At 35.5% G+C, this 12,276-nt stretch overlaps 1 protein-coding gene across 6 annotated transcripts in view; it reads right to left on the bottom strand.

Annotated features, from left to right (window-relative positions):
• Nucleotides 1–11,188, bottom strand: part of fry (microtubule binding protein furry) — a 42,880-nt gene extending 31,692 nt beyond the window's left edge. For 4 of the 6 annotated variants that reach the window (XM_089598247.1, XM_089598249.1, XM_089598250.1 and 1 more), the window contains exons 1-16: nucleotides 11,034–11,188; nucleotides 9,626–9,694; nucleotides 9,356–9,397; nucleotides 8,554–8,727; nucleotides 7,823–8,007; nucleotides 7,547–7,746; nucleotides 7,246–7,473; nucleotides 6,964–7,171; nucleotides 6,758–6,895; nucleotides 6,448–6,682; nucleotides 5,971–6,374; nucleotides 5,164–5,884; nucleotides 4,902–5,072; nucleotides 4,641–4,830; nucleotides 4,381–4,557; nucleotides 1,847–1,993 (exon numbers count right to left, since the gene is read on the bottom strand). In XM_089598247.1, the coding sequence (XP_089454373.1) occupies nucleotides 1,847–1,993; nucleotides 4,381–4,557; nucleotides 4,641–4,830; nucleotides 4,902–5,072; nucleotides 5,164–5,884; nucleotides 5,971–6,374; nucleotides 6,448–6,682; nucleotides 6,758–6,895; nucleotides 6,964–7,171; nucleotides 7,246–7,473; nucleotides 7,547–7,746; nucleotides 7,823–8,007; nucleotides 8,554–8,727; nucleotides 9,356–9,397; nucleotides 9,626–9,668 (3,263 nt within the window). In that variant the 5' untranslated portion in view covers nucleotides 9,669–9,694; nucleotides 11,034–11,188. Of the gene's footprint in view, nucleotides 1–1,846; nucleotides 1,994–4,380; nucleotides 4,558–4,640; nucleotides 4,831–4,901; nucleotides 5,073–5,163; nucleotides 5,885–5,970; nucleotides 6,375–6,447; nucleotides 6,683–6,757; nucleotides 6,896–6,963; nucleotides 7,172–7,245; nucleotides 7,474–7,546; nucleotides 7,747–7,822; nucleotides 8,008–8,553; nucleotides 8,728–9,355; nucleotides 9,398–9,625; nucleotides 9,695–10,816; nucleotides 10,896–11,033 lie in introns of those variants that run through there. The other 2 variants (XM_089598248.1, XM_089598251.1) reach the window with 2 other exon arrangements.
• Nucleotides 11,189–12,276: the final 1,088 nt, after the last annotated feature.

Here is a 12,276-nt window from a genome sequence, read left to right as displayed (position 1 = left end):
GATGGGCGTTTCGTAAGTCCATCCTCTCGTCGAGCAATATCGCGCAAAAATTCGAGATCTTTATAAATTATGCGATTACATGTTTCTACCGTACACCTCAGGTTTTTTCGGTGATTTTAACGATACTGAATTCATTTGAAATTTTACCACGAAGTTAATCGTAACAATGAACCGTAATAAATAATCAAACATAAGTAGTGTGGTTTGAAATTGAATGTGCAGGGCCAAAAATAAATAGCCTATGAAATATTATAACAATTTATTTTTTGACTCGTGAAATGTACTTGCACAAATATAAACGACGATATTGCTCAACTGAAAACGAAGACTCGGATTTAAAAATAAAATCCATAATCATCCAAAGCTGCCAAATATTGTTGAAAAATCGTTGTAAATGTAAGCTTGATAATAATGAGGATAATTACCGTCACCTATATTTACCAGTCTACTCTACGAAGTACGATGAAAAAAAAAAAAAAAAAAAAAAAAAATTACAATGCCAATGCTACATAGATTGAGAAAGAAGAAGAATGAAGTCAAAAATACAATGAATCAAGCGAAGCCAGGCCATTCTTGTGTTATGGGTCATTTCAAGAAAAAATGCAATATTTTGATGCGAGGTATAAGATTAGTATATGAAAATTAACGTGAGGTCCTACCACAACTTTTTGGACTTGTATATTTGCAACTACAACTGACTACTTTTAAATCCTTTAAAAAAAATAAAAATTTTTCTTAAGCATGCAACGTTTTGTAAAAAAATAAAGATAAGGTATTCGTGAAATGGCCCATAATATGTTATGTGGGCTACGTGCAAAGGTTGAATAATGATAAAGCATTTTCACCAGCAGTAACATGACTTTATTACAATAAAATGTTCTTCATGCGTTTCGGTTGATTATATGTTTAGTGGGCGTGTAAACCACAATTCATACTTCTACGAGGGTTGTTCGTAAAATCGAAGCTTCGTAGCAGTTAAAAAGTTTTTATTTATTCTGTAAAATTACATAAGTTTAATTGAAATAATGTTTAAATGTTTGGTAATGCTCATTGACAACCGCGTACTATTATACGTGGGCTACTGTCAAAGTGAACGACTATTTCAACACAAGTTTCATCGATTTGCGTTCAGTCCAGAGGAAATTAATCGCCGAACGAGTGGGGAAAGTACTCGGCTGGAAACTACCGTAACACTCCACGAAAAATATACTACTTTACAAAAAATTCACTGTTTGCTGGTTGGAAACGAAACAACAAATGTAATTTTTTATGCGATACGTACATAATGATTTCTTAAGATATCATTCTACTTTGTCATTTAAATTTTATCTGCAGTAACACGTGTGGAACGAGATGTCACAAAAACGTTATACGTCCAAACCCTTTTTCCCCCTATCTAATGTAAATACGGGGAGAATCTACAGGAATGTCGTGAATTGAATAAATAATTTATGATACTCTTAAGTATTATGAAGTAAATTTGAAAAAAAAAAACTCACGAAATTTCGAAACAAAGTAAAAAATGTATCATCTATATGTAAGCCTATTTACAGGGGACAGCCGGAATGAAACATGATTCACTTTTCACTCAAGGGGGGGGGGGGTAAATAATTTACAAAAAAAATCAACACAAAGTGAGTACACATGGTCATTATGTATTATGCCAAAAGTGAGAGTTTGCTTGTGTATGCGTGTATATTGAAGCGTGCGTGTGTTTTTCAAAGAATTCACACGTATATCATGGTGTCACATAATATGTGCTCTGTGAACGGTACGTAGTTGTTTTTTTTTTTTTGCCACAATTTATCGGCCGGCCGGCAACGAATTCACAATGAGCTAGTCTTACCTAGTCCGCTTATGCCTGGTGTAGATGCCGGATATGGACGGTACGGAGAAGCGGCCCGGCAGGGTTTGGGCCCCGCCGAGGTTCTCCAGGCTCTGACTCAACTCCTTACTCATGCACAACACACCAAACTCCACCGTATGCTGACCACTATATTTTACACGTATGGTATATGGTTACGTATATCATGGGTTTTGGGTGTTTTACACATTTATTGCCACAACGGTGTTTGACGTGTAATGTTAATCAACCCAGCGGGCATTCTTTCGGTTGTTGGAGAAAATTCGTACATTACGTCACTAGGGCACAAAGTACAAACATGGGCGCTTGAAGGGCGCGCTTGTTGCAGGGTGTTGCCCGAGTCGCGTATAATGTTTTTTTTTTTTTACCGAGGGCGCAAAGCGGCAGTTGCACTTTGGGCCCATGGTAAGAATAGTAGTTTTCGTCAGATAAGTGCCATCGTCTCCGGGGCTATTTTGCGGCCCAAGGGATCTGCGAAGCAGGCCCGAGGGTTCGTAAGGTTGCTCCGGTGGGATGGAGCTTATGTGGCGAATACCATTTTTCCTACCGAGAGCACACCAGCCTCTCAAAAATTCTCAAGGTAGGAAAAATGGTATTCGCCACATAAGCTCCATCCCACCGGGGCAACCTTACGAACCCTCGGGCCTGCTTCGCAGATCCCTTGGGTCGCAAAATAGCCCCGGAGACGATGGCACTTATCTGACGAAAACTACTATTTTTTTTTTTTTTTTCATGCGTCGACTTTGATTTTAATTAACTCCCGGGAAAACAATGGGTTCACAACCCTCGCGCGGTGTCATTTTACGCTGGTCCGGATTAATTTCGCTTTCAAAATACGTGACTCGGCGCACACAATACAAACACTTTGTACCCTAGCAATATTACTACAATTAGTTTTGGCTTTCGTGCGGTAATAATATTTTATTGAATTTCACGACATATTTCAATTTTAAATTAAAAAAGTAAAACTGCTCCCTTTGTTCTTTTTTTCTTTTTGTTTTTTGAAAGTGTACAGTTTCGACATCACATTTATAGAATTATTGTAATATAAATATTGAAATTAATAAATATACAGGTATAACAACGATAAGTTCCATGCGGTATTAATAAAGAAGGTTGCAGGCAAAGTAGAGTTGCAAAAATTATACGCTCTAGTTGTCATTTTAGCACAATAATAATGATATTACGTTTTTCGTTTATTGTATGTAATAAGGTAAAACCATCGATTCTCAATAAATCATTGTAATTTTTATAATTAAAATTAAACGGTACTTTATATTCGGGGTAAAAAAATTTTAAATAATAATTGATCAGACACGAGCTGCGCTTGCTTGTTACATTAGAAAAAGTTTTTTTTCTTACAAAGTACAACTCGTTTATTTTAGTTACTATGTTCATTACCAGAATAAAACGTATAATTACACAGTACACATTTTTGATTTTGCAGTATTGGATAAAATTCTCTAAATATATTGTATTTTTTTAAATTAAGCAAAAACGTATATGTTTAAGTTGTAGAGAAAAATATTTTATTTTCCGTAATTTACAAGTTTTTAGTTATATGTTCAGAATGGAAAAAAAAAATTAGATGCTTTGAAACGATTGTTTGACTTTTTAAAAACTTTACAATTTTTGTTAGTTAGAAAATTCCGGTTGTTTCTCTTAATCAATCAAAAAACAAGTAAACTGTTGATATCAATTAATTAAAAGAAAATTGATTAAAGCTTTCTATTATTTTAATAAAAAAAGTTTAAAGAGGATTCCACTGCAAATAAAATTTTTTTTATTGCTCATGTCAAACTAAAATTTTTTCGATTTACTTTGTTAATTAGACAAAGAATATTATATTGCGTAACATGTGCGCGAAGTAGGTGATTCTCGTACGAGTGTTGATTCGGTCACTCAAGTAAGGCAAGGGTATTCAATACTTTCCATTGCATTTTTTCAATGTTTGCGATGAAATAAAAAAAAATAAATTATCAGGAAATAACTTACTATTAATGAAAATTTAATTTTACATAACAAATATTTTGATTAAATTATAGAAAAAAAATCATGTATGCAAGTTTCGTTACATTTAAAAAAAAGTAGTATTTACTTTGGTAACTGATTTAAAACAAGCAACAGTTTAAGGTATTAAACAAAGTACGATAAATCTTGCAGTGCAAAAATGCATATCAAAGTACTTTCTATTATTATTAGTAATAATCATCGCAAAAATATTTATTAAATGCTACAAGCACACAGGACCCATTATTTGTTAAATAATAAAGTAATGATGAATAAAGACAACAATGTATTAATCCAAAAACTAACATCGATTCATAGGACAATGTACGATTACGGGCTACAATTTTAATTTTTAAGTTATGTAATCATTCCACCAAAATATTACAAAGTAATATTATCTTTGATACATAAATCCACATCAGGCTTTTTTTACGTCACGCGACGTTTAGTAAAAATAAAAATTAGACTCTACTACCGTATACGTAAATATTGCAAGGTAATCTTACCTCAAGCTGAGATCTGGGCTTGCACAGCGAATTATCGGACTTGGGATGGGTGGGACAACCCGATATCCAAACGTCAAATAGTTTTTCCAAACGTGCATGTAAACATCTCTCTCGTTGACGGGTTTGCGAATGGCCGTAGAACTTCGTAAAAGGGACGCTCTGTTGTCATTTACCGGACTACAATTCATAAAGTGTAGCATTAGAAAAAAAAAAAAAAAAAAAAAAAATTAAAAAACTTTTTTTTTTAATTCAAAACTTACGTAGGATCTACGACGGTGAATAACGAGTTCATTCGGTTAAAAACAATAGGCCACGAGTGAGCGACAGCATTTGGACACAGTGTCAAAACTCTGTCCTTTTCTAAAAATGCAAACAAACAACTGCTCCAAGGATCGGCTCCACTTAAATTTAACAATGAGGAACTTTTTGTGCTGTTTTCGTCGTGGAATCCTATGGAAAGAAATAACGTTCGTAAAAACAAATACGTGGATTGAAAAATAGTGCAAAAAATTTAAACGTACCAGCCGTCCAAACGCAACTGCTGCGATCGGCAATCCATTGTAAATCTACATTTGGCGTCGATGCGGCGGCTGCTTTTTCCGCGGGTGGAAGCATGTGATAATACTTTTCGAGAACTGCCGGGCAGCAGGCATCAATCACATCAATCACAGGCTGATCGTCTTCTAGACTAGCTGATGTTTCACGAAAGGCAGAAATTTTCATTGGTCGTGTAAAATTAATGTCGGTGCCCATACAAAAAAACCACAACAACATTATACTCACCATAATTCTTCAACAAAATCTTGATCTCTCGAAGTATGTGAACGGCAAGCCGTCGCGGGTACAATCGGCAATTGCACAGCATGACGAGAGCAAAGCCTTCGACCAAGTGAAAGATGCTCGAGACCGGCTCGACCTTCTGTCCTGCCTCGCTCTTTTTCACGCTGGCATCAACAACGCGCGAATTCAATCTCGAAACATCGGTTGCTGCCGGCTGTTCTTTCGCCTTGGAGCTCGGATTGGCCAGCGCGTTCTTCCAACAGGTAAGCAGCTGCAGCAGCATGCGCAGTCCGTTGTCCAATAACTGGGGAAACGTGTCCTGAACATCCCTGGAGAGAAACTGCGTGAAGCCAAACACTACGTCCTGCCGCCAGTCGGGAAAGTCGAGCACGAGCGTTTGGAGACTCTGGTAAGCCAAGCCCCGAAGTTCCTCGTCCATGTGCACGGTGAGTCGAGAGAGCATGTCAACGAGCTCGGCACCGGTCATACCATCGGGGATGAGACGAGGCACGGCGGCTACGCACGTGCGGAACAGATCAATGCGAGGCTTGCGCTCGCCGGTTATCATCTCATCTGGCTCTTTGTTCACGTTTTGGGTGCTCGTCATCATCAGAGGCCGCCCGTAGTGCACGTCGAGGGCGCGTAAGATGTCGACGAAGACGCGACGGACGTGCGGGAAATAGGATGACATACCGATACTTTTGGCCGTGTCCTCTGTGAGCATCTGAAGGGAAAAAATCGAGTGTAAATAAAAATGCTGGTGAGTCGTATGGATGAAAGCCTAAGACGATAAGTGAAAGTTGTACTTACTTTGTTTAGATAAGTCTTCTTGACACGCATGGTATTTCCACTGGGCAAGACGCCCATGGTCCTCGGCATGGGTGGCTCGCCCTCTTTTTGCTGCAAACTATCAGCAACGACCAGAAATGCACGCAAGCCGATGCTCATTCTTTCCGGCGTGAGGATGATCTTTACGGGTCGACCGACCGATAGCAAATCGAAAACAATTTCACGCATTGCGAAATCCAAGCGTTCTTGCGCGATGAATTGGATGATTTTTACGAAGATGTTGAGCGGTGTATCGCGCGGAACCACAGCCTTCGAGCCTTTGGGAAACAACGAGTTGACGATGCTCTGTAGTCGGCTTTGCGTCGCCGAATTGCTCTCGCACTTGATGCGGATCATGTAGACCCAGAGTAGACGGTAGAGAGCCTCTGTTGTGAAACAAGAAGGATCGAATTATGTTGACACGAGGACTTTCAATGGAATAACATTTTCGATTCTTACCTAGAGCGACGCGAGAAATTTTAGGGTCGCGATTTTTCAAATGAGAAAGACACATCGCTAAAAAGTAGTGCCAATTTTGCAAAAAGAACGTCTTTTGGCTGACGCATAGGAGACAAGTGACCAAGGGAAAAAGCGAAAGGCGATGCTTGTTTTTCGTACACATGTCCAATGTCGTAGAATACAACATCTCGACGAAATTCTTCAAACAAGGTACGTTCACTTCATTTTTAACAGCCTGTAAAATTTTTCCATTATTCGATGCAAACAAATATGTGAGAATAGTTAATTGTTAAGAATTAATTATTCGTACAGCTGCAACAGGAACGAGAATTTCCACAAACAAACCGGCAAGTGCGTGCTTTACATCCTTATCTTTTACTTCTAAAAAATATTGGGCACACTCTTGCATAAATTGAAAGGATGCCTCGAATTCTTCTATTGGTACCATCTGGAATATTCATTAAAGCGGAAGTAAAAAAATAAGCAATAAATTTTTAAAATCAAACTTTGCGTTACCTTCACTCGGAAAAATTTCATTCCCATGAGTAAAGAAATTATGCTTTGAGTCGTATGTGGTCCAGGTTCTTTGGCTCTCAGTTCTTTTAATTCAACCATGAAACGCTTTCGAACCGACATGAAACGAGACTGCGCTAATACACCAATCACTTCGGCATACAAATCCGCAATTATGTGAATGTTTACTGCATTTGATTCGTTTTGAATTCTGCGAGAACGTTTTTAAATTGGCTTAAGAATAGATCATTAAAAAATATGTATAATCAAAAGATACGTGCTTACCCTTCTCTATATTTGAAGTGTTTGAAGGCAATATTTTCAATGTAAGACACTAAATCTTCGTGACCGGGATGGAATGGTAACTGTTTCAGGATTTCTATTAACATTAGGCAAAATATAAATTCCACAGCCAAATCTCGCCTCTCCTGAAGTAATTCTGCTTCAGTCTTCTCAACCGTTTCCTGACCACTGGCCGATACTTGTGTACTATATACAATGGTATACATAATACTGGAAGACAAAAGAAATGAACAATAAACATTTGAATCAATTTAACTTGATCCCACTTCAACCTCATACTTACCTTTTTCCTTTTTGATCTTCCTTGGCAGCAGCAAGCTTCTTTTGATCCGTTCCATGGTCCACAAGTTGTCTTTCGTACCAATTGAAAAGGGCACGCAAAATGGATGGCAGACAGTATTCGGCCACCGATCCAAAGGACGACAAGAGCTGATCAAACTGAGCGTCCTCGCCCCTCTGCAAAACTTTGGACAAAGATTTTTCCTAAAAAAAGAAAAAGTTTAATAATCAGCATTTAATAAGAAAGCAAAGGGAATACGCGAGCTTCAAATGGGCTTACGTTTTCGGTCATGACGGCTTCCATCTTCTTTTCCGCCTGATTCGTGAAATCCGCGAACAATGATCGCATCACGTATTCACCCGGCCTCAGATCCATGTCCCCCGGCTGCTGTGGCTTCATTGTTTCTTTTTGCACGCCCCAAGGTAGAATAACCGTCACCGTACTCGCTGTGCTCGAGTATGATTCTGCAACGATTTAATTGCCAAGTAGGTATTTTTTTTTTTTTTTTTTTTTTTTTATTAACGCTCAAGTGGATTGGGTGTTTTTCATGCAACCGATTGATTGAAATATTATTTCGGATGACAATGAAAAGCTCAACAAAGAAAACGCATTCCTTTCCTGTTATTTCAACTATAATTTAAGACTACCGTTAATCGTTACAAAAAGCAAGTGATTGGCTTGTATATAAAGAATTACTCATTTTTTTGGTAAAGCTATGAATTTTCTTAATTTGTTTTCGGTACTTATCACATTTTAAATGTGAGGCAATTTTAAATGACTCATGAAACTGAAGTTCATTTTTAAAATCAAGTAAACAACATAGGGACGATATCGAAACATAAATATAACCGATTTTTAAATCGTTGGATATTCATTTGGAAAAAAGAAAAAAAAAATGATGCATAAAATTTCAAACAAATAACATAAATTTTTTTGAATTACACCAAAACAAGAGCCAAGAAAACAGTAATTTTTAAAAGCGTCAAATGGAAAAGAAAGAAAAAACTGACCATTGCCGGACATGGAGGTACTCGCGGTGTGCGTACTCGCTGCATCACTGCCTTCCCCTTGACCGGCTAGCCGCTGACTCACGAGCGTATCTTGACATAGTCCTGAGAAGCTTGTTGTTTCCGCCGTCCCCTCATTGAGTCCTTCGGTTTGAACCACTCGCGATTCGGTGGCTTCTGGTGTGCGATAAGGACAGAGAAATATTAAGGAAGTACAAATTTTTACGACTTCATGGTGACTTTGGAGCGAAAAAAAGATAAAGATAAACAAAACTAAGCAAAAGCACGGCGTGACCGAAATATCATCTATCGAGCTGTTGTTTGGCAAGTGAATCGTTAGTGAGTTTGGAGGAAAGAGTTAGCGAGACGCTAATTCTCAACTCTGTATTGAAACCGACTAGGAAATGAAGCCCCATTTTGTAACGTAACAGATGCCCACGACATACCTTAACTTAATTACAACAAGTTAATAGCTATACTTGACTTTGACCGTATGCTAAAGCTTTTGCGCGTTGCAAAAACGGATGAGAACTTAAAAAGCTGATTTTAATGTTGTAATACCTCCCTTTTTTTCATGAACAGTCAATGCGGTATAATATATTTTTTACATGCACAGTTTTAGTTTGAGTTGAAACATACAATTTTCACATTGTACTAACAAACATTTCTCGATTACACAAGCAAGGTAATTAATACTTATTATGTGATTTTAACAATAAAAAATTTTCTGTTCGATACATTTATAGAGTTTAAATCAATTTAATACGATAACGAATACATCATAAATAGTACATGTTCAATTTACCATCTTGTACTCTGTTTTCTCCAGGTGGCTGGTTTTCTCCTCCTACAAAATTACGAATTGCGTTACGAAAACAATATCTGTGTAATGTACAAAAAAATTGTAAATATTATATTTTCTAATATATATAAAATATGTATGAAAGCAAATAATGACTTTAAAAATACTGGATAAACAACAAAGATGCTTTAAGCTGACATAACACAGTAATTTAAACAAACATAGTCTAGTGCTATTATAGGATTATGCTGTCTCACAACTAGATTTACAAACCTTCTGTCAGGTTTTCAATGTTTGCCTCACTTTCAGGCAACATCTTTTGACTTAGCTGTCAAGTCATCTCTGTAAAAATAAATAAGAATTATTCTCATTTTAGTTTTTGTTCAGTGATAATCATAATAATCACATTGATGGAACAATAAATTAGAAGACTTATCGATTTGGTTCTTTGTAAATTTCTATATCTTTGAATTAACTTTTTAATATTAGTATCTTTTTCAAGTACAGAAGTATCAAGTACAAATAGTATTTAAAATGTTTCAGCTATGATCTTGAATGTACTTAAAGAAATATTAAAATACAACTCTCTTTAGTTTCATTAAATATAAATATTAAAATATTGTTCAGTCTAACAATAAAAAAGTCAACACACCAATTTCGTTCATATAAAGTTAAATATTACACAGAATGCTTCGATATTTATTTACACATTGTGTTTTAAACAAAAAATACTACACAATGAAATGCACTAATGACAATTGTTTGTATCGATTTATTTTTAAGATAATTAAGTTAGAGATTTACCTCGAAGACAATATATACATATATATACATATAGTGTACTCATACACACAATTTTCGTAAATACTCAAGTATATCACGGAAAAAATCAATATACTACACATATAACCAAAATAAAATTACGAAAAAAATGAATGAAATACACAAAACGTTCACTCAAATGTTCCGTGTGTTTGAAGTTAATAATTTTTCAATTAAAAATTAAAAAAAAAATTTCTTGAGTAAAGCAACTTAAATAACTTCTTTTGTTGTAAGAACACGCAAGTTTATTATAAATTAAAAATTGAGCAAGCCCGTCACTCGGAGCGCGGCCACCGGGGTATTGTGCAAATAATAAACAATGGCTCTGAAATTGCCTTTGTTAGTAAATACTCACAGAGAGAGATATAAAGTTTATATGAAAAAAAAAAAAATCATGCAAGCAAATGAAATAATACAACACTTTTCCCCTTAGAAATTTATTTTAACACATTGAAAAATAAGCCAAATACATCTTTGATATAAAAGTTTGAACAAAAAAAGGCACAATTAAACAATAATAAATGAAATGAAAGCACGAAAACAGAGTACAGTGTAACGAGTGCATAACCTCCAAAGTGGCAAAAACACCGCAAACTCTTTTAAGGGGTCTCTTGGTGATCAAATTCCAAATTTTTTAAATACCTTGACACTATCACTGATACATCTTTCAATTTAAAATCCACGATTTTTCATCAATCAATGTCAATATAACAGTAAAGTGAGGGAGGCATACACAATCACACATACATACACTGCACTGTCATTTAATAAAAAAATCTCTACGTAGCCAACGAAAGCTCAGCACAATCTTTAATTAAACAAGCACTATAATGTTCGTCCATGAAGATTAATTAAGTACCTTGGGATGCGTCAATTATATGAAGTCATCGTTCCCTCAATATCCTATAAAGAAAAATCTCCGGCTTTCATTGACACACACGCACTCTGTATATCATATATTTATATTTTTATCAGGATGTACAGAGAGATATATACTTATACGCTCTGGTTCCTCTAAATTGCTCCTTCCTCGTTTTCCAGTGAGAGAGGCAGAGCGTGTTTTTATACTTATTGTGTTTATTTTTCTTTTTGGCGAAAAATTTTATTAGACAGAACTCTGACTCAGCTGGTCGGGCAGTCGCTATATATCATTGCGTGGGTTGTGTGTAGTGGTAGTGGCCAATGGAGTCGTACGATGGCGCCACCTTATTCATTGTTCCGTTTTATTTTTATTAGCGGTTAGCGGTACCGTTAAAATGTTCTACTTTTACATCCGGTGGGTAACAATAAATGAGTATTGTTGGAAAAATTATGTAAGTAAATGAAATGTACTTTTGTTTACTTACAAGTAAATAATAATCAATTGTACCGAGCCAAGATTAGTTGATTAAAGTAGTATATTTGCGGTTGTATGGTTAAGATAAAGGTGCCAAAAAAAATTTTTTTTTTTTTTTAATTTTTTATTTTGAAGTAATAATTATCTTATGTTTAGTATGAGCTTTGTGTGGATAACATTTCATTAATCTGCGATGGCTAGTAACTACTTTATTTTGGTCATTATCATCTAAATCTGTTTTATTTCCGTTACACCTTTATACATATATACGTACAAAATAAAATGTGTTACCAGCTACAAGCCGCATAAATTAAGTTTAGCCACGGAATCGTCAAATCCTTAGAAGAAATATCTTCATCTAACAATTATAAGTATTATTGCGCAAAGTTCAATGGTCTTGCACTCGAATCCAGCAAAAATTATATCAGCTTTAACATTATACCTTATTATACAACATATTACCTAGTGTTATAATTACTTACATTCTTATAATATTAATACTTTTTGTAAATTTTCCGAATAACTTTGATATCGGGTGCATCAGACAGAGAGATGGACTTTTGTTAAAAGGTATATATACACAAAGTTACAAGTTATATCGTAGCGTATGAAAAAATAGAGACTAAATGGATTTTTTCTCTTCAAGTAAATGAAGAATCCATAAAAAAAAAACTATTTAAGGTCTCGTCAAAAAATTAATTTTGAATTTTAGAAATGCGTGTATCAGGCTTTATTAAGTTTTTTTTTTTTTTTTTTAGTTATCATG

This window comes from Copidosoma floridanum, unplaced genomic scaffold, assembly GCF_036245765.1.
Source record: "Copidosoma floridanum isolate Cflo_tuat_1 unplaced genomic scaffold, Cflo_Japanese_pri ptg000006l, whole genome shotgun sequence".
Taxonomy (NCBI): domain Eukaryota; kingdom Metazoa; phylum Arthropoda; class Insecta; order Hymenoptera; family Encyrtidae; genus Copidosoma; species Copidosoma floridanum.
The sequence above is the reverse complement of the archived record's forward strand: the minus strand, read 5'-3'. Positions and strand labels throughout refer to the sequence as shown.